The following is a 25,070-nucleotide window of genomic DNA, read 5'->3' as shown; positions in this document are numbered from 1 at the left end:
TAAAACACACTATATGAACAACTTTAAAATTTTAAATTCTCCCGTAATTTAAAGTAAAAGTACTGTAAATTCAGCATACAAACAGAAATTACAACTCCCCTCCATTTCAGCCTTCCCCCTTGCTCTTGTCCCCGCCCCTCTGCCTTCTGTCACTCCCCTTGTAGCTAGAGACGTCTCCCAAACTCAAATTACAACTTTCGCTTGGGCTACGGAGACCGGGGACGTCATCAGTAGCCGTAGCTGTAGCCGGCACTATAAGCGCAGCCTCACACCTGCTATAGAAATCATAGGATGCCCAGTATATTAAAACTAATTTAAAATGGCATTAACAGTTGAATAAACATTTTTTTAAATGGTAGTAAGTATTCTCTAATGCTACAAAACTGATTTATTTAAAAAACACACGTATAATATTGAATGGATTGCTCCTTTAAACTTATTGTACATGCTAATATTTTTCTTTTTATTTCACTTTTCAGTCAAAGCTCAGATAGTTTTAAAGTTCAGCGTTCTCTGGGAGCTGCTCTTCTGCCGAACATCTCCATGCACTCTGATCACTAACTGATGACATCACAAGGGTTGACGTCATCTAACCCAAGCGTGTTTTACACTTGTGGTGCTTAATCTGGATCATTTCTGTCAACCCCGCCTTTCACCATTATCGCACAGCACACAGCACTTTCACTGCAGCAAGGGAGTCTGGGAAATGACATGCAAATGAGCACACCTTTTGCATCAAAACCATTCAACATGGTTCCCCTATAGGCTTAAGCTTGCTGCATGGTCACAGCTTTGAGCACAGCCAGGGTTAAGATGTAAACCCACCCACAGACAGACTTTCGACCAATATATATATATATATATATATATCAACAAACAGACATTATATAAAACAGGATAAATGTTGTTAAAATAGACATATGGTGGACGCAAGCTATTGATCCTGTGTCGTATAAAGTGATTACCCTGGATCCTTTGATCCGACACAGGATCAATAGCTTGCGTCCACCATATGTCTATTTTAACCATATTTATTTTAACATTTATGAGCAATAAAGACTACGTTTTTAACTCAAACACATCATCTGGACAGGGATTGTGAGTGCTATGGTTGGGTCCTTTCCCTACTTTTCAGTATTATCTATACCTTACTCAACAGCACCCTCCCTTACCACACCACCACTTTGAATCACAGCTGTAGTGGGGGTATTCTCTTCTGTGTTCTACACTGTACTATCTACTACTAACAGGCTAGATAGCGAGGTTCTGAGTGAATAGGAGGTTGATATACTGTACTTATCTCTATACACCCTCTATTTACCTCCACTGTGTTCTAGAATCACAGGAAGTGTGAAGTTAAAGTATCAAGGGGTTAACATACTGTGCTCCAATTACTATAGCAGTCAGTATATAATCTACTAGACACTGCTATTAATCAATACGAGTGAGGACAACAAGCTGCAATCAGTAGCTGACTGTTGCATTATTTGGCGTAAAGCAGAAGTATTAAGGGGTTAACATAGTGTGCTTCAACTATAAAAGCAGTCAGTATGTAACCTACTAAAACTATTGCTTTGAACCACTATGAGGGAGGATAATTAGCAGCTATTAGTAGCTGACTGTTGAGATATTCAGCAATGGTGTATCCCTGTTCACCTACAATTACTGTGGTTTAACCACAAATGAGTACAAATTTAATTTATGGTATCAAGCTTGCTTTTAATATTCGCACTTTTCGGACGAGACATCACTGTTAGGGTGGAAGCCATCCAACATTTATAGAATTGGGTTGTATACACTACTTTTTATACAACATGAACCCTTTATTTTCCTTTGGAGTACGTCTCCCAATAAATAATTTTTAATAGTATACAAACATAGCATTCATCTTTGGGTTGAGTGTTCTCACTCGTGGGGTCCTTTTCTTCTGTTTTGTATATCCCTAGGGGTACTGTAGCTGTATTTAGTGCCTGTAATTCTGGAGGGTTTGATACTTTTCAAAGCCCCCTTCTAAGCACAGACCACGTTCAGTTGGGCACTGAGAACAATACTATCTTGAATCTCTCCTCATCCACTTTTTATATCAAACCCTGCAGCATTTCTGTGCTTTTACTTTTCTGCAGTAGGGGGTATTTTTATTCTAAAGTGTCAGCCTGGCTACTTGTTCTCATTGCTAGGTAGTTCTGTTATTTCCATTTTTGACTGGTATTCCCAGGATTAACATTTTACATCTGGTACAGTACTCCTGTTCTACCTATAATGTAAGAATTGTTCACTGACATCTGTACCAACCAATGCCAAAGCTTTACTAGTGGGCTTGAAAGGCTGCAACATCTTGTCTGTTTTTTAGTCCACACCATCCATATGCCTGTTACAATCCAACACACAGCATGGCACTGTCATGTGTTGTGGTACTACACACCGGTACAGCAATTGTGGACTCATCATAAATTGTCTGTATATTTTAGTACCAGCAATTTATTGCAGCACAGTGCAGAAGTTTCCCAACGCTTTAGTGTTTTTGGCAACCAGTTCTTTTGGAAACCTATTTCTATTTTTCCAGACTGTGTGAAGGCAGTACAATGGTTCAAATAAAGCTATGCTCGTGTAAACATTATTCACATATAGGTGGTAGCCAGAACCTAATAGCAGATTAATTAGATCCCACACTATTTTGTCTGTGGATGTTGGACAGGAGGCGAGGGAAGAGGGTCGGGGAGGCGCAACCAGGATGAACTAATTGTCCACGTGGGGTAGCATAAACAGGGTGGGTAGCAGAGTAGGAACTAATGATGTTTTTTGTTGTTATTTTACTATGCCCATTGCCAGCATGAGACCCCACAATTTGTTTAGTACAGCTATGCTTTTGGGAATTCAACACTATACTCTTGCACAGCCTTTCAGATCATCAGCTGTAATGAACTGCTGGGCATACGTATTGATATGGGTGATCATGTTTACCAACTGCTTATCAGTGATTAACAACTAAACATAATAAAGGGGATAAAAATTGGTTGTGTCCACATGTACACCAGCAATGCAAGAAACATGAGGGATTTATGGACTTATGTGAATATTAGGATATGCCAACAAATAAACGTTAAGGTTCAGTGACAACCTCCTCATCATCTTCATCATTAGATTCTGGATCCTGTTCTAAAAGTATGAGATCAACTGTGACGTACACTGTCCAGCCTGGCACCTTGTGGGATCAGCTGTTACCCTAGGTTGACAATGTCTCTTGATCTCTCCCCCCTCCTGCAGTTAGAGGTTCTGATGGCAAATATGCAGATCCAAGTCGTCATGATATCATACTCTGACCCTTAGAAGCCCATTATTCCAATGACCTCCTCTGCAGAGAACTTCCTATTTGTTTATTAAATAAACTAGGACAAGGCCAACAAATACATCAACATGTATAAATAAGTAAGAGAGAACAAAAAAACTAATTAAAAAATCTAATTATCTAAACTAATGAAAATATATAGAGCAGACATATAGTAGATATAACATTAATTAAAAATGCCAAACCACATAAAAAGATAAAACAGAAATGTATTAGATCAGAGTAGTGTCACAATAGAATAGCTAGAAAGCTTATTATAATGACTACTGTACACCAGTGATTCCCAACAAGGTGCTTGGGAACATCTAGGTTTTTTTGAGGCTTCTCTAAGGAGTTCACCAACAAAAACATGCAATGGTAGATCCCAGGTATTATAGTGGATTCCTGAACCCGTGTGGGCACTTCGCACTTAGTAAGGCTTCAAACTGCACCTTAGGGTTGGTGATACAGCTTTGAAGTTTCTCGTCACACTGCTTTGCATTCACAGCGACTAGGCATTATGGGGTGTGTCTTTGGAAACTCTCACAGTAACTGAAAGCTATACCTCCCCATGCACACACTGACGGGAAGTTTGTTGCCTTAAGTTCCCCCCATGAGCTCAGGACACTAAATTGCTTGGGATCGGTCAAAAAGTTTTGTTGCCAATAAGATTTTCTGGGCAGTGCGCAGCAAGGGTTAATTCCTACCTCCAATATGGGATAGGATAGAAAATTATACCTGTGAAGTCCCATAAATATCCCCACCTCTGGAAGTCTTTTTTTTATGTTCTACCAAGCTGAGGTTAGGTGTTGTTTTATGCAGTCAACCCAGAGGGAGTTCTGACCTCTCTCGTCTTCTGAAGCCCCTGCGATCCGCACCTTTATAGGCTTGCGTGTCAGGGGAAGCTCCAGTTGTAGGCTATGCTGCAAATGCTAATTTGGTGGCAGCCAATTACAGGATGGGCATTTGGCAGCCTCATGGGAATATGTTGCTGCAGCATGCCTCTCCCACTCGGCCTGTACGCACCTTTACCTGGTGGCTGCATTGGAATGTGTCGCTGCAGCATGCCCCTGTCTCTACCTCCTGCGTACTTTTAAATTCCTGCCCACATGCCCGTGATGTGACGTGACTAATATGGAATTAATAGGAGCACACAGCGTAACTCCACTCACCGCTACCCTGAGTGAGAATGCTGGGGAAGCTACTCTAAGATTGCTGTTGGTAAGATACTGAGGTAAGCCTCAAGGGCATTTGATATATTTATTATTATTATTTTTCCAATTTTTCTATTCAAAACAGATGGCTGGAGTTCATGATTTGTGTTTTCAGTAATACACGTTCTCTGGTCAATTAATGGGCTTCTAGATCTTCTACAGAGCCTGCCACAAAGAAAAAGGACCAGAGCAACCTTTTTCATTGTCCAAGAAGTTGGGGTTCCTCGGTCAGAAGCACTGGTAGATTTGCCTGACATTAAGAGGGGAATCCAATCGGAAACGGAATCCACAATTTCCAAGATGCTTGGACAATCTCAGATTCCTGGGTATGCAGTATAATCCACAAAGGATATTTTCTGGAGTACCAAAAGTTATCTGGATGTCAAGAAAATGCTTCTTCCGTAGTCCCAATGAATAAAGAGGCAGCTTTAATGAAAAGTATAAAGGATTTATTAAATAACAAGGCATTAAAGCCGGTTCCCTTACAAAAAAAGGTTTCAGGGATTCTATTTTGTAATGTTTTTGGTAAAAAAAATAAAATAACTACCTTCAGCGTGGTTTTAGATCTGAAGATGATCAACAGTAAGTTCAGGATGGGATCACTGAGCACGATTATTGTGGCTATTAATCAAGGAGATTGGATGGTGTCGGTAGACCTGAAGAATGCTTATTTTCACATCCTGGTATCCAGCAGTCATTAAAAATATCGAAGATTCGCCATTGGTCAGTGTCATTAGCAGTTCACAGCACTTCCATTCGATCTTGAAATATCACCAAGAACCTTCACAAAAGTTTTATATATCGATATATAGATACATCTCAGATAGATGCACTCTTATCTGTTCCGACTTGAATTACACAATATATCATATAGGCATTACTGTAAGCAAGTCTTGTGTTGCATGGACAAAGCACCATGTCCCATGCCATGCACAGTACAAATTTTGAGACAGAGTTGGTTAATGCATAGTGGTTTTTAATAAAGTGTGAAACTGCAACAGTAGAGATGTACTAGGTCATTAGACAAAGAGACGTGTACATTGTATCTTGTATTTAAACATCTGCTATATTATTGCTGAACTGTAGCTTTCAGTGTTTTATAAGCAAAGATATTCAGTGCGCCACCTGCCAACCGTGTACTGAACTGCAACAATACAAATAATAATTCTGGCTGACGAGGTGCGTGCGGCTCAGCACGGCGAGGTGCAGACAACAAAGTGCTCATGCCGCACCTCGGCACCCTGGCCGAAAATAAATGACGCTGTATTTGTATGGGTGCAGAATTAAGCATTTTCCACTATCGCAACAATATCTTCTACACCTTGCAAGAGTACTGGAATTTGGAGAACAACATAGACGGCTAGTGAACAAAAGCAAAAGTCTCCTCGTTCCATCACAAAAAAAAGTTTGTAGGTGTTCAGTTCCACCGGTCGTGAGGAGTCATCACCTTTCTCCATTACAAAAGAAAAATCCTGATATCCAGGGTAAAGGATTACAGATACAAGGATGGGTTGCAGGCTCTACAGTGTCTGAAACAAATAGGCAGTCTGTCTTCTTCTATTCATGTCTTTAAATTGTCAAGATGGCACATGAGATTAATAACATTTATTTGAAACAATCAATGGGACAAACGAAGAAGGGATCCTCTTCAGTTGATTTTGGTTTCCAAAACATGTAAGAGATCCACTTAAATAGTGGGAACAAGTGGAGAGTTTAAAACTCGGTTGTTCACTGCAAGATTGGGTGAATTAGGCTTTGGTGTTGAATTCGGCTCTCAATCGGCCCGTGGAAAATGGGCTGTATTACATTAGGAGACCCCTACGTACCTTAGAGATGAGATGTAATGCAACCAATGATCTTCTCATCAAAAATAAGGGGAAGAAGTTTAGAAGTGCGAGCAGATGATCTGACAACTATAAAATACACACTGTACATGCATACATAGGAAAACAGGGTGGAACAAGATGTCTTGTTTTATTAAATGCTATCTTTCCTGTATTCAGATGGGCAGAGGAACAATTGGAAGAACTAACATGAAATCTGATTCCAGTTTTACATTTCCTAAGTCGTAAGCAGTGGCTCCGGAGGAATGGTCTCTGTAGAACAGCGTCTTTTAACAAATCGTACAAAAATGGGGATTACCCCAAATAGATTACACAGCTTCAGCTACAAACAAAAAGTTGATACTGTTCAAGAACATGTCACCCAGATACTTCTCACACTGATGCGCTATTTTCCAAATGGAAATTCCATCTAGCCTACTGTATTTATTTACTGTGCGTATTTCCTCTAGTACCTCTAATATGCTCAGAAAAAATAAGGCAGGACAAAGCAGAAGTTGTGACTATTCAATTTTTGCTTTGCTGGACATGGATGCCTCTGCACATCAGCATGTTACAGGATCACCCTTGAAAATTACCAGTATTTGCAGATCTCCTACAGTATGATAGGGTCCAATTCAACACCCCAAATGTGACCAGGAAAGGGGAAAATTATTTTTACTATCTTACCGTAACCCAGCCATAATATTGAGACATATTAACATATATATTTATATTTTTCAGCTTAAGAAGTACAAGACTATCTGTGGAGAAGAGGTGGCTATTTATGACACCTCCTACAGGTAGAATCTTTTCTGTCCTATCCCGCTAGAAAATGGGACGCAGACACTGATCGATTCGTTCTCCTCTCATCAATCTGCAAAGTTCCTGCTTCCCAGGGTTCATTAAATGGCTGCGTTTCAGTTTCAATCAATCCTTCAGTCAGTGTAACTCAGCAGCTGCAATATATTCTTATATTACTAAGGTAACATTATCTATTGTTACCGTTTTCAGCTCAAACTGCTGGGAACATTGGCAACAAATGATCACAATCAAGAAAGTCTTGCAAATATCTTGCACTGCTCGGGAGGTGGGCTGAAATCTGCTATAGAAATCAAAAGATGCTCAGTATATTAAAACTCATTAACAATGGCATTAAGAGTTGAATAAAAATTAAATATGTAGTAAGTTGTTAAAACTATAGAACTGATTAAAAAAAATATTTAGGATATTGCATGGATTGCTCCTTTAACCCTTTGGTGTTCACTACCATGGAGATTTACCCAGGAAAAGAAAATTACCATAAAATAGTAAAAACAATGTTCTCCTTTTATTATGAGGTTCGCAGAACAAATATTTTGTAGCAGGGGGTTGATAACGTAAAAAATGTTGTAAACCACTAATCTACACGAAAAACGTCTAACCATATAGGATAGTAAAAAAGAATGTATCAATACTGCAACAAAGTATTTTGCACAAGAAATACAGCCTCACTCCTCTACAAATAACTTGCAAGAGAAAATAGTATGTGACCCCTTTAAGTGTATCAGACAGGCAATACAGTTAAACGCTATTGTACAGTACCAAGAGGATTACATCATTATTATGACTTGATCTACATAATGAGGTCCTTAAGATCTATTTAGTTACATGGGACTATAATATTCCGTAGGATGGAGAAGACTGCTTCACAGAATATTGAATAGGGGGCATATGTACTATACTTCAGCACTATTGGTGTAACCCAAGGCTTTCCGCTAGCAAACCTAAGAAAATCCCATCCTTTTCATTTTTAACATTTTGATTCTTTCTTTTTCAGATTGGGTGGAATTTAGCCCTTATGAAATAGGCATGGCCAAATATGGCACGTTCATGCCCCCTGATTTATTTGGAAGCAAGTTTTTTATGGGTACTGTAGTAAAAAAGTATGAAGAAAACCCACTGCACTTTTTAATGGGTAAGTACTGCAAATGATACAATTTAGACGTATGTCCCCTTTAAAAATAGTCCTAGAATGAACTCTTCCTATAATGAACGAAGGAGTAGCTTAGTGGTAAGAACACTGCCTTTAAAGAGGGTGAATTCATGTCCAAATCCGAGGCTACATCCTGAGTTACAGTGGCCCTACGCTTTTCCTTCCAGGATTTAAACTGATTGCTGAGGGAGAGCGCGGGGCCTCTTTTACAGAGCAGCCCTCCTCCACGATATCGCGGTGTCATGTCATAGTGCATCATCATAGCGATGCAACTTTTCATGGTGACATGTTACCATAACAATGCATCATCACATGATGCAGTGATGTCACGATGCTGCAAAGTTGCCCAGGGGCCTTTTACGGTGTAGTTACGCCACTGCCCAATAGAGTTATAGAGGGTAGACCAATAGCAAAAAGCTTCCACCATACGAGATACGGAATAGAAGAATTGGCAAAAGCGCTCCAATGCCAGGAAAAACGAAATATAATATAGCCAAGACCACTTCCTTCCAAAGGTATATTGTAATGATGGTGATAATATATAATAACCAATCTTGATGGGTACTATCTTCCTGAAGGCAGGTGGTGGGTAGTGCAAGCCCACCCACAATCAGTCTCATTGGCAGGTTCCCCTGAATAATTGCAAGTACTCACATATCCTTGGTGTGGCTGACAGGCTGTGCTGCTTCCAATGATGATGTACCAGAAGTGAAAAAGGATGAACGGAGAGCACAAGACAAATGAAGCAGGAAGGACCCAAAATCAACAAAATGAATAAAGGGCACTTTAATGTGTCATGAGACCCATCCAACGCGTTTCGGACGTCACGGCATTGGATCCTTGATAAAGAACGCTGTGATGTTCGAAACGCGTTGGATGGGTCTCATGACACATTAAAGTGCCATCTTATTAATTTTGTTGATTTTGGGTCCTTCCTGCTCCATTTGGCTTGTGCACTCCGGTCATCCTTTTTCACTTCTGGTACACCATACGAGATACAGCAGGCACACAGAATCCAAAAGTGTATCTGCAATTCTTCCACATGTCCCCAAACCTGCTTTATTCAGCCCATTCTCTTTGCAAAAGTTTTAGTTTTTACTATCTTTTATATCAACATTATGGATACAATTGATATAGAGCTGGTAACTGAATACTACAAATGCTTATGTAGAGCAGGTAATGGCTCTCAGCTGCTCCTAAATCTCTATGAAAAGAGAGACAAAAGATCTGTTATTGATGAAAAGCGTGGAACAACCTAAGTCCTTTCATAGAACTGTACTAGCTACAGCTTAACCCCATTATAGCGCGGTCCTCGGGGGCCACCCGCGACTACCGCGTTATAAACGGGGTCGCGGGAAAAAAATGGCCGCCGAAATGTATTTATTTAAAAAAAAAAAAAATTTCTTTTTTTTCTGATGGTACCGTGTCCGCCGGAGGGGGAAAGCTGAGAACTCTCCCAGCATTCCCAGACCCGGTGGGGCTGCGGCAACAGCACACAGCACTTACCCGGCATCTGGCAGCTCTTCTCCCTGCCTCTGCTTCCTGCTTCTGCTTCCGTCTTGCGAGAGCAAGCTCCCTTAAAGAGACAGTGTGTCTCTGTGTGTGTGTGTGTGTATTTGACTGTGTGTCAGTGTGAGTGTGTGCAGTGTGCTGTGTGTGTGTGTCAGTGTGAGTGTGTGCAGTGTGCTGTGAGTGTGTGCAGTGTGATGTGAGTGTGTGCAGTGTGATGTGAGTGTGTGCAGTGTGATGTGAGTGTGTGCAGTGTGCTGTGAGCGTGTGCAGTGTGCTGTGAGCGTGTGCAGTGTGCTGTGAGCGTGTGCAGTGTGCTGTGAGCGTGTGCAGTGTGCTGTGAATGTATGCAGTGTGCTATGAGTGTATGCAGTGTGCTGTGAGTGTGTGCAGTGTGCTGTGAATGTATGCAGTGTGCAGTGAGTGTGTGAAGTGTGTGTGCAAAAAAAAATGGCCGCCGAAATTTATTTATTTATTTTTAATTTTTTTTTTTTCTGATGGTACCGTGTCCGCCGGAGGGGGAAAGCTGAGAACTCTCCCAGCATTCCCAGACCCGGTGGGGCTGCGGCAACAGCACACAGCACTTACCCGGCATCTGGCAGCTCAGCTCTTCTCCCTGTCTCTGCTTCCTGCTTCTGCTTCCGTCTTGCGAGAGCAAACTCCCTTAAAGAGACAGTGTGTCTCTGTGTGTGTGTGTGTGTATTTGACTGTGTGTGTGTGTGTGTGTCAGTGCGAGTGTGTGCAGTGTGCTGTGTGTGTGCGTCAGTGTGAGTGTGTGCAGTGTGCTGTGAGTGTGTGCAGTGTGCTGTGAGTGTGTGCAGTGTGCTGTGAGTGTGTGCAGTGTGCTGTGAATGTATGCAGTGTGCAGTGAGTGTGTGAAGTGTGTGTGCAAAAAAAAAAAATTACATTTCGGGGTCCACGCTCAAACCGCGTTATAAGCGGATCCGCATTATAGCGGATCGCGCTATAACGGGGTTGAGCTGTACTTATCTTTGAGGCATTCTCACAATATGTACTTCTACCACCCCACCTATCATCGAATGGGGATCCTTTCTTATTTTTTTTTTGTCTGTATAGATTTTTTTTTGTAGATCTTGAAACCTTTTAGGGGAACACCATTTGAGTTCTTTTAAATATGAAAATATAGTGCCAACACTTTTGAAACCTCATAGGTTTCTTCAAGTGTAGGTTTCTTCAAGTAGACTTGAAAAAAAAAAAAACTCTGTACGCTATCATCTGTGATAGGTGTTTTCAACTCCAGTACTGAAGAACCCCCAGCAGGGTAGGTTTTTAGGATATCCCTGCTTCAGCACAGGTGGCTCAATCAGTGGCTCATATCCTTAAAACCGGATCTGTTGGGATTCTTGAGGACTGATGTTGGGAATAACTGATCTTTGAATAACTCTAATGTTGGTCCCCTAAAAGGTATCAATATAACCTACAACTAATGTTCTACAGGACCAATAAAACGACTAGAAACATTGAACTACCTGTACAGTACAGATGTAGCGTATAACATCGTTCCACCAGCTTATACAACATGAGGCACCCCAGAATATCATAATTTCCATATAATTCAATACGTATTGGTTTAGGTGCCATCATAATTCACCAAGGGAATAACAAAACCTAATTTTCTATACATTATTGGCAATACAAACATTAACATTGTCTTGATATTGGTGGGTGAATTGTGACTTTTTGCCTTTTTCTCCTTCTAACAACATTTTTTGTTTTGATATTTTTAAGGTGTCTGGGGCAGTGCCTTCTCCATATTGTTCAACAGAGTACTTGGTGTTTCCAAAAGCAAGAACAAAGGTGCCACAATGGAGGAAGAATTAGGTAATTTTATACCCATAGAACTACAATATGTGTCCAGTGCTTCAAAGAAAGGATAGGAGAATAGCAGCAATCTACAGTAGTTGCTTAGTTGATACTGGCATTTGCCATTATTTCTCACTTCTAAGACCGTCTTTCTTGATGATATATATATATATATATATATATATATATATATCTTTGCAATATAACACAATTTTTAGTTCTAGTTTTAAATAAAAACAGAATGATTGATTGATTGTGTCAATTTACCCAAGAGCTCTAGAGAACACAGGTTAAAAACCACTGCTTTGAAAATTGACTTGTTAAATTAAACTAATGCAATGTATAGTATGATTACCGTTAGTCTGAGTATTTCTCTTCCCCAATGTTGATAAGCAATAAACCCTTGGGGGCCATATTTATTGAGCATTAGCAAGCCTTAACATACAGTTATAGTAAGATTCCCTTACATAGTTACATAGTTACACAGTTACATAGTAGATGAGGTTGAAAAAAGACATGCGTCCATCAAGTTCAACCTATGCTAAATTTAGACGACAGATACGTACTGTATCCTATATTTGTACTTACAGTATACTTATCCACAGGAAGGCAAACACAAAACCCCCATGAAAATATCATTTAGTGATATCTCATAAGGGGAAACACAAATTACTTCCTGACTCCAAATATTGGCAATCAGATTACTCCCTGGTTCAACACCCTTCCCATGTTTACTTATTTGGTAAATCACAGTATTCCTTTCTTTTCTAAAAAGGTGTTCAACCTTTTTTTTGAAGATATCTATTGTATCTGCCATCACAGTCTCCATGGGTAATGAATTGTTTTAATTACCCTTACTATAAAGAACACTTTCCTTTGTTGATGGTGCAATCTCTTTTCCTCCAACCTTAAGGTTTGACCCAGTGTCGTTTGTACTGCCCTTGGGATGAATAGTTATTTTGAAAGCTCCTTGTACTGTCCACGAATATATTTGTATATAGTTATCATATCCTCTCCTAGACGTCTCTTTTCTAATGTAAACAAATCTAATTTAGCTAGCCTCTCCTCATATCAGATTATTCATTCCCTTAAATGAATTTTGTGTCTCTTTGCACTTTTTCTAGTTCCTTAATGTATTTTCTAAAGAGTGATGCCCAAAACTGTACTCCATAGTCAAGGTGTGGTCTTACTAATGCTTTAAAGAGGGGCATAATTACGGTTACTTCCCTTCCATCCATTCCTCGTTTAATGCAAGATAAGATTACGCCTCATTATAGTTCAGGTGTCTTATAATGCCACAAGGTATCTAATAGCTTATAATCACGATCATAGATTCATTTGAGCATACACCATTTACCTCCATGATGTAAATGCTACACAACTATTGTATTTTAGTTCATGAAACTCTTAGTTTTCAGCAATTCTATGAAATTGTACAACTGCAGGGGAAAGGTTATGAAGAGAAAGTATAAACCACAATATTAAAAAGGATGGGTATAGCTATGGAATTTCCCCCTGTGTGGTGGGTGAGATCCACCTTCTGATCCAATCTTCAATTAGAGCGATAAGTTGATTCCTTATTATGTCCAGTAAGGGTTTTTTCTTTTCTTCCTATTTCTTTTTTTATATGTTTTTGCCTAATAGGTTAAGTTTATATTTGTTCATATTGCATAACATTTCAAAAGTTCATATTAGCCCCAGGATAACGGTATGTTAAGAATTTGTCTGACCACAAGAAAGCATGTTGCTGAAGACGCAATGTTATAATTTCCTATGCAAAGGATGCGTTGTATTTTTTTTTAAAGCAGGAAGCAATTTATGCTCTCTGTTTATTAATTGGAGGCGGAGATTTTGTTATTTTTTTTTAATCCCCTGAATTAAGTGGTCTATCTAAATCTTTGACATTTACATTGAAGCTTTCTAATGGTGGCCTTCTTTATATCATTTTATATAGAATGTTATATCCCCAAATATCACATAGATCGGCTCTGGGCTCCTTCACAACACCCCCCCCCCCCCCCCCAAGCCTTAAAAAATAAATATAGAGCTCTGTCTTTATTCAGTTTGTTGAGTAGACTGTGTTTCTTCTTTACAGATGAGACTCGCAAGGTCTTAAAGCTGCAGTTCAGTCTTTTTTTATTTTTTTTATTAATTTTTTTACTTCAATAGTTTCATGTGGGCAATCTCTAATTACCTAAAGAACTGCATAGCTGCCGGTCAATTCGTTCTCCGTCTATTGATCGGCAAAGTTTGGCGACATCTTTACATATGGGGAATGTAAATCGTTGCTATAGGAACAAGCATGCTTGTTAAAATAGAATACAAGAAAATTGGTCTTTCAAAGTTGTTTTTTTTAAAACAGAAAATGCTAAAAGTATTTTTTCTTACTACAGAACTGATTTATTAAAAAAAAAAACACACATGCAGGATATTGCCTGAACTGCAGCTTTAAAAGCAATACGATTTATAACATATAATCATATTGTTCTATTGAAAAGGAAACAGCAGGTTACAAACAGTGTTCAGGCATCTTACAAAATAGTGGTAGTGTGTCTGATTTGAAAACATGCTAGACCTCTTAAACACTGAGCCAACGTGCTCTGCCCTACTGTACCATGAGGGAGCACAGCCTGAGCCAGACCCTGGACTCTTGCAATTCCACGACACTCACCTTTATCCATTCAATTCACAGAAATAGTTTTAGGTATCTTAACAAAGCTATGACATGACCATGCTCTCATCATAGTTCAACTTATACTGGCACTAAGATATCAACACATTCTAAATACACCCATTATATATACAGTAGCAAATGAAGACATCTATATTAAGTATCTAGGTTATACAATACATTATAATGATTTGGCTTTGGTATTGAAGTTTAATAGAAATATAGGGTAAGTATCTGTCGATTAAATGCAAGTACTTGTCTCTTTTGTGTTTTTTTTTTTTTCAACTTGTATTTTATTAATGGATCACATGTTCTACAGACATTGCATACATTTCCATGTACAATACAGTGTCCACTGTTCATGGGTCAAATATTTTTAACAAACGATAACAGGACAGACTGGGGAGACAGACCGGCAAACAACCTATACAAACCTGAGGGAAAGAGGGGGGTAAGGGTAGAACAGGGGGGGGGGGTGGAAACCTTCCGCTGTGGTTCCGCTGGGAGTCCCGTGTCTTCCGGCTCATCGCTTCTTGGGGGGTCGGATGTATCCCCGGCTACTCCGGCGACTCCCACCATGAGGCCCTGTTTGGTACTATCCCCTTATTCCTAAAAGGACCTGTCTGCATGATCCTGTGCCTGAACACCAAGGGAGAACGCACTCCTCACTATCATTGCCATGTCGTGGACCCATCTACCCCCGGTATGTCTGTCTGAGCCAACCAAGGCATCCAGACTTTTAGATAATTTTCGCCAGTATCATTGACCAAACTCGTCAATTTCTCCATCTGGCATTCTGTTCAAATTCTGTTCCGAATAGTAGCAATCCGTGGAATCTCATTTTGTTTCCATCTTGCTGCGATCTCCCCCCGCACCGCCGTCGCGAAGTGCACTATCAATTTATTTGTTGCTTTGGAAATGCCCTGGTGCGGCCTATTTAGGAGGAATAGCCACTGGTCAGGCGGGATTTGTATGCGTAGGATCCTGGTCAGCCAATCTTTGATTGAATCCCAGGCTGCGGTCAGTTTGGGGCAAGACCACAGCATGTTTAACAAGTCTGCCTGTTGTCCACATTGTCTAGGACACAATGGGGAGTAACTGGGCAGAAATTTAGCCAGTTTTGTGGGAGTATGGTACCATCTCATCATAACTTTATATACGTTCTCCTTTAGGGTCGTACACATAGAGCTTTTGGATACTGTTTGCACAGTTTTTGTCCACTCTTCCAGGTCTAATACCTCTCCTAAGTCCGTCTCCCATTTGGTCATATAGCTAAGTTTCTCTGTCACAGTTGAGCCAGAATCCGTTACTTCTTTGTACAACTGCGATGTGAGTCCCTTTGTGGTTGTCCCTGAACGACAAAGCTTTTCGAAATTCGTTAATTGACTTATAGGTTGTTGGGCTTGATAAAATGCTCTGACCTGGAGGTATCTAAAGAATTCGGCATTGGGAATATTGTTGTTAGATTTAAGAATGTCAAAAGTTTGTATGCTTCTTCTACCCTCCAGGTCCACCAATCTATGAATGTGATTGGTTTTCCAGATTGTGAAGTCCACACTGGTCAGCCCCGGAGCAAATAATGGATTGCCCCATAATGGGGACATTCCCGATGATTTGTGGGTCAGGTTACATTTGAGCCTGGTGTTCTCCCACACCGAGAGTGAGTTGGCCATTGAGGAAAGCGGCTGTTTGGTGCTTAATTGCGCCTTTTTGGGGAGCCAAATTAAGTGTTCCAGCTCAACCGGGGAGCAGAGTTCTTTCTCCAGATCTACCCATCTCTTTGAGTCTGAGGTGGTGTGCCATTGCACAATTTGGCATAATTGTGCCGCTTTGTAATAGGATAACAAGCAAGGTACCGCTAGCCCTCCCGCCCCCGTTTGTTTGCGCATTATCTGCTTACTCACTCGCGCTCTTTTCCCTCCCTAGATAAATTTATCTATCTCGGATTGAAGCGAGAGGATATCCCTCAATCCTAACGGCACTTTGAGGGTCTGATAAAGGTATAAAAGGCGAGGCAACAGGTTCATTTTAATGCAGTGAATCTTCCCTATCCATGAAATGTTGTATTTGGCCCAACGCCTAACGTCCTCTCTCAAGGTTTGTATGAGTTTTGGATAATTTGCCTGGTACAGCTGTTTAGTAGTCTTGGTGACATTGACTCCTAGGTATTTAATTTGTTTCTGCTGCCAATTGAAGTTGAAATTGAGGGCGATCAGCTTCTCCATGTGTTTAGGTAAATTTATATTCATGGCTTCAGATTTAGCTTGGTTTATTTTGAATCCGGAGATCCTGTTGAAACCTCCCCAATAGGTCGAATAAGTTTGGCAGAGAGGTGAGGGGCCTAGATATTGTCAGGAATACATCATCCGCATACAGTGCCACTTTATGCGACTGGTTTCCAATGCCAATACCCGATATATCTTTACTGTCTCTTATCTGAGCAGCTAAGGGTTTCATGAATAATGCAAAAAGTAGGGGAGAGAGCGGGCAGCCCTGCCGCGTTCCGCTTCTAATCATGAAGGGGTCGGAGGGGTCACCCTGGCTGACGGTGCAGAGTATAATGAGAGGATGGCTTTTGTCAATTTTGTGCCCAGCCCAAATGCTCCAAGCGTGGCTTCTAAGTATGGCCAGTCTATCCTGTCGAACGCTTTTTCGGCATCCAGACTAAGCACCATAACCGGTATTGATCTTGTATTGGCTATTTCTAGCAGATCAATGATTCGTCGGGTATTATCTGCAGCGTGTCGACCCGTGATAAACCGGACTTGATCTGGGTGCACTAGTCTGGGCAGGATGAGACTCAATCGATTGGCCAATAATTTAGCGTAGCTTTTGATGTCTGAATTTATCAGGTATATTGGCCTGTAGCTTCTACAGTCCAGTGGGTCCTTACCCTGTTTATGTATCACTGAGATTGACGCATGGAGCATGTGCTGGGGGAAGGGGGTGCCCTCTAGTACTTGGTTGTTCATACGGAGGAGATAAGGGGTCAATTGTTTCGTATATTTTTAGTAATATAGGTTTGAGAATCCGTCAGGACCCGGGGCTTTAGAGGGTTTCAAGTTTGTGATGACCTCGGAGACCTCCTCCGCTGTAAAGACTCTGCCCATCACCTCTCTATCAACCTCACCACCAGGCAAATTCAAACCCTTCAGGAAATCTGTCAGGGTTTTCTCTGTACCTGTGGAGCGGGTCACCTTCCTTCCATCATATAATTCCTCATAGAAGTGCTTGAATTCTCCTACTATATTTTTAGGGTTGGCGGTGATTATGCCGGATTTTGTTCGAATAGCTTGGATATTGTAGGTCTTATCTTTGGGATTGAGCATCTTGGCCAATAAGGTATCTGGCTTGTTTGCTTTTTCAAAAAATTTCCTCCTTGACCAAGTCATTGATTTCTCGGCATGGGTGGTCAGCAACAGATTCAGCTTAATCTGAGTGTCTCTAAATTTTTGGAGGATTACTGGGTCTGGAGACCTCTTATGTTGATCCCATAGGTTTTTCAAATCGTTCTGACCTTCTGTGATTTTTACATTTCTCTTTCTCTTGGCCGCCAAACTGATGAGAGCCCTTCTTAGTGTTGCTTTATGTGCCTCCCAGAGGGTGATATGGGAGCGGACACTTCCTTCATTTTCTCTAAAGAAGTGCGTGATTTCTCCTCTAATTGTCTCTTGTAATTCGGGTATTTTAAGTAAGGACTCGTTTAGTTTCCAATTTGCTCCTGGCCTGTCCAGCCCTAATTGTGTGCACCTGAGCTCTATTGGTGCATGATCTGACCACAAAATATCGTGGATCCCAGTATGTGAGATCTGTGGGACCAGTCTGCTATCGACAAAGAAGTAATCGATTCTGCTGAAGGATTTATGGGGGTGTGAGTAAAAAGTGTAGTTTTTGTCAAAGGGGTGAAATTCCCTCCAAACGTCCAACAGCCCCAAGTCCCTTAGCCCCTGTTCTAGGGCCTTGAACCTTGTCGGTGTGCCCAGCCTGGGGGGACCTGATCTGTCGAGGTCTGTGTTTAATACTGTGTTGAAGTCGCCTCCCATGATCAAGGCGCCTTTAGCATGTTTTTGGATAGCTGAGAATGTCGTTGTATAGAAAGCGGAGTCGTGTCCATTCGGAGCATAGACTGTCGCGATCGTAATAGGCTGCTGATTTATATTCCCTGCAAGCAAGAGGAACCTGTCTTCTTTATCTTTTTTTACTGTGTCTACCACCATCCCCATTCTGTTATGTATTAGTATTGCATCTCCACGTTTCTTCTCCTTTGCGGAGGATAGAAACACCTGTCTGAATTGCTTATCAAAATATTTCGGGAAGCTGGTGGTGCTGAAATGTGTCTCCTGAATTAAGACTACGTCTGCCCCTTTTCTTTTATAATCATTGAGGGCCACCTTCCATTTACGGGGGCAGTTTAACCCCTTGGCATTATGGGATATAACTGTCAGTGTCATGTTGGGGGTCTAGTCTTACCTATCCTCTGACGAGCTCCCATGGTAGATGTCGGGGCGCCACCAGGGGGTCTCCTCCCCCCTGCGATGTCCCGCAGCTCAACAAGCTCCAGCGTTGCACCACCTAAGCAGAAGGTAGGGTGGGGGAGGGATGACACAAAAGGTACACATGACACATGAGGGAAGGTACATTGAGTTGGCAGGGACTCAATGGTCCAGGACCATTGCCCCACTCTTGCCTTCGGGACCTGGGAATCCCGGGGAGCATCTACCAGGTCTCTACCTTCCGACCTGGTGGCTCCCTTCCCAGTCCTCCTAAGGACTTTTTCGGTACCCGGGGTGTAGACCCCTGCCCGAAATTGTAGGCACATAGCGAAGACCGGACCGCCTTCCCAGCCCGTGGCTGTTTCCGGTCCTCTGTCTTAATCTTGCTAATCTCATCCTTAAACCTCTCTCTCTCTCTCTCTCTCTCTCTCTCTCTCTCTCTCTCTCTCTCTCTCTCTCTCTCTCTCTCTCTCTCTCTCTCTCTCTCTCTCTCTCTCTCTCTCTCTCTCTCTCTCTCTCTCTCTATATATATATATATATATATATATATATATATATATATATATATATATATATACTCTATATATATATATATATATATATATATATATAGTGGTTGACAAATCACCAAAAAATCTACTCGCCACACCAAAAAAATCTACTCGCCACCTTGTACCAAACGTGTGCTGCTTGGGCCAATATTTACTCGCCATGGGGTTGAATCCACTCGCCCGGGGTGAGCAAATGTATAGGTTTGTCGAACACTGTATATATATATATATATATATAGATAGATAGATAGATATAGATATATAGATTTGGCTCCAGCATATTTCCCTGTGTACATTAATTCCCCTATCACCCTACTTAAACATATAACTCAACTGTTTTCTATTAACCTCTAGTGTGAACCCCCTCTAATAACAAGTTGACTCTGATCCTCCTATAAGCTCTATTACTTAGGTTAGACCTCCCTTTTAATTTTGATAACCCCTTGCCTTATTCTTTTTCTTGGGTTCCTCTGCCCACTGTTAGTTCTGTATTTTTTTTTTTTAAGCTCTGGATAGCTATCTGTGTAGGCTATTTTGGGGGGAGCAACAGAATTCCCGGCGTTACTTGCGGGGCCAATCACCCGAGGGGGGGGTGGGGGGGGGAAGTACTCTTGTGTTTGCATGGGCATACGATATATGTGCAGCTATGCACCCTTGCATGTTTTTCAGACGTGCCTCTAGCCACTCTATTAATTCCTCTACCCTAGCGTATGTAAGGCTGTGCCTCCCTTGCACCCCCTCCCCTTTTTAGCTGGAATATATATTTGCTAATGGTCTGATGTTTCCACTCCTCCCCCGTCTACTTTGATTTTAAGATTTTTTCATTTACTTTTATTCTGGCCTATTGGACCCCCTTCTCCGCCCAGAAACCAACTCCTCTCCCGGCCTCTTTATTATGGCTCCGACTTCTTTATTGAGCCCCTCCCTCCATCCCAGGGCCACAATAGACCGCAACTTCTTTATGCTCGTCTTCCTCTCCCCTCTGGGTCACCGCTGGCTCTTTGGTCCGCCATCAGATCTCCTGCCGGATTTCCGTGGGAGGTGTCGGTGTCCCGCCTTTTCCGGCCGTCTCCGGCGCCATCTTGGATGTTGCCTGTCCACCTCGATGAGGATCTCTCGCGAGATCTGCCAGTTCCTCCTCTGACGTCATCCGGCTCCTCCCCGATGTCATTGAGGGTTGAGAGACGATCCAAAATAGCCGCCATTCTCGGAAGAGCGCTACAGGACTTGGGGCGTGGTGAGTCAACTGACCTTAACGGGTCTCAAACTGGGCTCATAACGGAAGAGCTTCAACTGGAACAGGTAAGTGTAGAAAATCTGCTCCCAGTTAAAGTCAACCCCACACTGATGAGACCCATTAAGGTCGAAACAGCTGTCTGTGGGTGGTTTTCTGGGTATTCTGGGTTTTCTGGGTATGCACCTTAAACCTGGCTGTGCTCAAAGCTGTGACCATGCAGCAAGCTTAAGCCTATAGGGAACCATGTTAAAAATGATTTTTGAGGCAAAAAGTGACATTGTGTGCTCATTTGCATGTCATTTCCCAGAATCCCTTGCTGCAGTGGAAGTGCTGTATGCTGGGTGATAATGGGGAAAGGCGGGGTTGCAGACCTGCCTAAGACATGCAGATGAGCATACAGTTGTATTTGCATATTTGCTTTCCTGTGGAGGGTTTTTGTCACTTTTTTTACTCACCATAACTTAACTCAGTAATATATATATATAGCCTTTTGGCTAAGATCAAGTGTAGTAGTCACACTTGGTCTGGTCATGGCCGGGAAGGCGGATATGTAGCCCGGGCTATCTTATCACGGCACCCCAGGAGTGGTTGACCTGGCGGAGTCATTTGCTGCACGCTGCACAGCACTTGACATTGCACGGATAATTTGCACACCCCTACATTTTCTGCACTGGCACCCCTTATTGCCTTCCGCTGAGGGGTTCGCCATTATTTTTTCACCCGCCAGGCTTCCGGGTCTGGCGTGCACTTGTGCACATTTTTGTTGTTGTTTCGTTTGAGCACCTCCTGCACTGCATCACACAGCGCACTGGAGCACTCGCACCATGGATTTTTGATGTTTCGTTTGTCGGGTTATAGTCACCCTTCTTTCTTCGGAGAGCAAGAAGACTAAGTGCTGGTCGGTGGTCGCCCCTCCTTCGGGAAAAGACTACGGTGGGTTAGTAGGCGAAAGCTGAAAACCCTAAAGACTTGGACCCTCCTGCGGCGCCTGCTGCACTAGGAGGGAACGAGAAGGACGTCGGACTCTTCGGAGGAAGACGTCATGGAACCGGACTAGCCTACTCTCCGGAGAAGACTGTCACATGTTTTGCGCACCTGTTCTCACTTGACCACGAGCACGGTTTTTGAGGTGAAATTACTTTTTCACCACCCGGGATACAAAAAAAAAAAAAAATATCCCTGATAGTAGTTTACTGTAGTCCACTTTAGTGGTAGAAATTTTTACAATGTAATAATTTTTACAGTAGTAGCATATCAGTGCTTGTGACATTATTTTCTTGCTTGAAATAGTCATAAGCATGTTTCTTGAAAATATGAACCCCTTGAGAAAGTACAAGATGTTATTCTTGGTTTCTGGTAACATAACCCCACAATGGCAAATATTGTGTCACTATGATACAGTACTTGTATCTTATTTGCATTTACCATTTGTCACCACGCTGAAATGAATAGGTACAATGTATATTGTCCCAGAAGTGCCCTTCATGCTATATATAGCACAATTCAGTATCTGAATTTTTGTGGTTTAGGGAAAAGCCACTGACGCCATTTCTTTGTAATTCCCATGTATGTAAAATAATATTTCACATGTCAAATTTACCTTACGTGTACTTTTTCATTGATATGGCATTAGACATTCAAGATAGATTATCGCTGAACAAATGTAACATAATCCATCATTTTGTATAATACATTTTCACAAAAGAAAAAGAGGGCTATTTTCCACCTTGCTTGCAGATATTTTTAGAAAGGTAGCATAGCATACCTCCAGTAAAGAGATTATATTTCCATTATTTTTTCTTTATTTTGATGTAATAGAAATTTCATGCAGCTTTTTCTTTTCTTCCATGAGTCATACAGTGCTAACGTATAATCACTATCTCTGCCTCTGAAAGGCTTCTCTGGCTTTCTTTGCAGTCATTTTGTTGTGTTGTAATAGTGTGTGTCACAGTTTGCTTGGAGATTTTCTTTTCTTCACTTGAGATTTTTGTGGAACAAACTAATCAAATGTAATTAAACGAGATGATGTTTGTTTATTAGGGCTTTGCCTTCCTCTCTCTGTTGACTGTTTGCGGATCAGTAGATTAAAATGTTTAGTGAACAAAAATGCCTGGTGCGCAGGATCATTAATAACTCCTAGTGTTTCCTGTGCACGGTTCAATAAACTATTTAAAGCCATTTTGAATGCGTTCCGTTTTCTTGGTAGCTCAACTATACCATTTACGTTAAAGATTCAATTCCCATTTCTAAGATGTCATGTCTTTCAAAAAGGCGCATCTCCATCCTCTATTTCTGAACTCCCTCAGACTTTTCCAAGTGAGAAAAAGTGCCTCTGAATATCCCTGCACCCCTTAGAACATCATGGCAGATAGAATCAAATGAAACTTGATATATTTATTTTTAAGCAAAATTGTGTCTGGCTTGTAATTGGGCACTGTTTCCAAGTTGATTTTCAACGGGATTGCTCGGTTAAAGATAAACTGGTCATGACCTTGGACATTTCTGTACAGTAATGGAATGGTTAATGGGTGTTTGGCTACCACCATATAATCCCTCGCATAGAGCTAACATTTAGTGAACAAAAATGCCTGGTGCGCAGGATCATTAATAACTCCTAGTGTTTCCTGTGCACGGTTCAATAAACTATTTAAAGCCATTTTGAATGCGTTCCGTTTTCTTGGTAGCTCAACTATACCATTTACGTTAAAGATTCAATTCCCATTTCAAAGATGTCATGTCTTTCAAAAAGGCGCATCTCCATCCTCTATTTCTGAACTCCCTCAGACTTTTCCAAGTGAGAAAAAGTGCCTCTGAATATCCCTGCACCCCTTAGAACATCATGGCAGATAGAATCAAATGAAACTTGATATATTTATTTTTAAGCAAAATTGTGTCTGGCTTGTAATTGGGCACTGTTTCCAAGTTGATTTTCAACGGGATTGCTCGGTTAAAGATAAACTGGTCATGACCTTGGACATTTCTGTACAGTAATGGAATGGTTAATGGGTGTTTGGCTACCACCATATAATCCCTCGCATAGAGCTAACATTATAAATGAAAATATTCGTTGTAAATAGTTGTGTTATTGACACACAGATTGGAAATGCCCAACCGTTACAGGAAGCAGTAGAGCAGATCAGGGATAAAATCCAATTTGTGCTGCTATGTTCTGTTAGAACTTTTAGTAGGCAATGTTAAGAGATTGAAGATCTCAACAACAAAAAAATACAAAACAAATTTGCTGATTAGGAATCAAATTTGAACTCTTATTTGGGTTGTGTGCTGAGGATCTTTCTACTAATGGCAAGTGTACAATAATGGTGAATAATCACAGAAGTAGAGCAGCTACATACTGTAGTGCCGACCAGTATTCTAAAACAAATCTGGGGCTATCACCAACAAGACCCAGGTACATGCTGGGTACATGCTGCAACATTTCAGTGACATTTCTGCAGACAGACTAATGGCCCATCGGATTAACAGCGGAGTCCCTGGCAGTCCCATTCAAACTGAATGGGACTGCCAGGGACCCCTGCTGTGTTAATCCGATGGGCCTTTAGTCTCTGCAGAAATGTCACTGAAATGTTTGCAGCATGTACCCTGGATCTTGTTGGTGATAGCCCCAGATTTTCCAAGGCAAGTTTTCGAATACTTGTTGGCGCACCTATACAACAACGGTTTTCTTGAGATTTCCTTTTCTGCAGCATGGCTTTACAAACTTATACTCACATCTGTGGGTTCCTTCATCAGCAATGTTGTGTGCTTATGACTATTATAAAGTTCACTACATTTTAGCTTTGAGGAGCTACTATTTTGATAGGAAGATTGATGACAACCCCTACTGTTTTCTGATAGATTGTTGCTCACACGTTTCCATAATCCACACTCGGGGGACAAATTGAAGCATGGTCCAGCCACATTGTTGGTTAGGTACGGGAGGTTATAAGGGAAAATAATGTGACCATGCCTGCCTGAAGTAGGATGGTGGTGGTGGGAAAAGTCCTGACCTGAACAAGTTTTGGATGGACTACTGGAGACTGCACTTGCAAGGCAGAAGGACTTGTGGTGTATTCTCTGTGAAGAACTCTGCAGGGTTTAATTCCTGTTAGAATTCTGTAAGTAAATGTGACTACTGAACCCCAGGTGAGGTATGCCAACATGGTGATCAGACTGTTTCCCAATTCACAAGTGGGGTATTGGTGGAAATGAAGAAACACACTCTAGCCAGGAAATTAGGAGTAAGGAGCATGCAACATTTCATGAAAGTACCCGATCCGTTTGTTAAAGGGAGGATCCCTCGGAATGCAAAAGGTCTGGTTGAAGAATTGAAACTACATGAGAGAAATTTGGAAGCAACTCAAGTGCAGGCAATAGCTGATGTTTTAATGCAATGTGAGGAAGTGTTCAGCACTAGTAACCATGATCTAGGCTTCTCAGGACTAATGCCACAC

The 25,070-nt window shown here is 41.4% G+C and overlaps 1 protein-coding gene across 2 annotated transcripts in view; it reads left to right on the top strand.

Annotated features, from left to right (window-relative positions):
• Positions 1–25,070, top strand: part of PLA2G4A (phospholipase A2 group IVA) — a 163,449-nt gene that overhangs the window by 95,164 nt on the left and 43,215 nt on the right. For both annotated transcript variants that reach the window (XM_075616878.1, XM_075616879.1), the window contains exons 11-12: positions 8,179–8,316; positions 11,593–11,685. In XM_075616878.1, coding sequence (XP_075472993.1) covers positions 8,179–8,316; positions 11,593–11,685 — 231 coding nt within the window. The remainder of the gene's footprint in view (positions 1–8,178; positions 8,317–11,592; positions 11,686–25,070) is intronic.

This window comes from Ascaphus truei, chromosome 10 (assembly GCF_040206685.1).
Source record: "Ascaphus truei isolate aAscTru1 chromosome 10, aAscTru1.hap1, whole genome shotgun sequence".
NCBI classification, from domain to species: Eukaryota; Metazoa; Chordata; class Amphibia; order Anura; family Ascaphidae; genus Ascaphus; species Ascaphus truei.
Note: the sequence above shows the minus strand (reverse complement) of the source record. Positions and strands in the feature narration are given on the sequence as shown.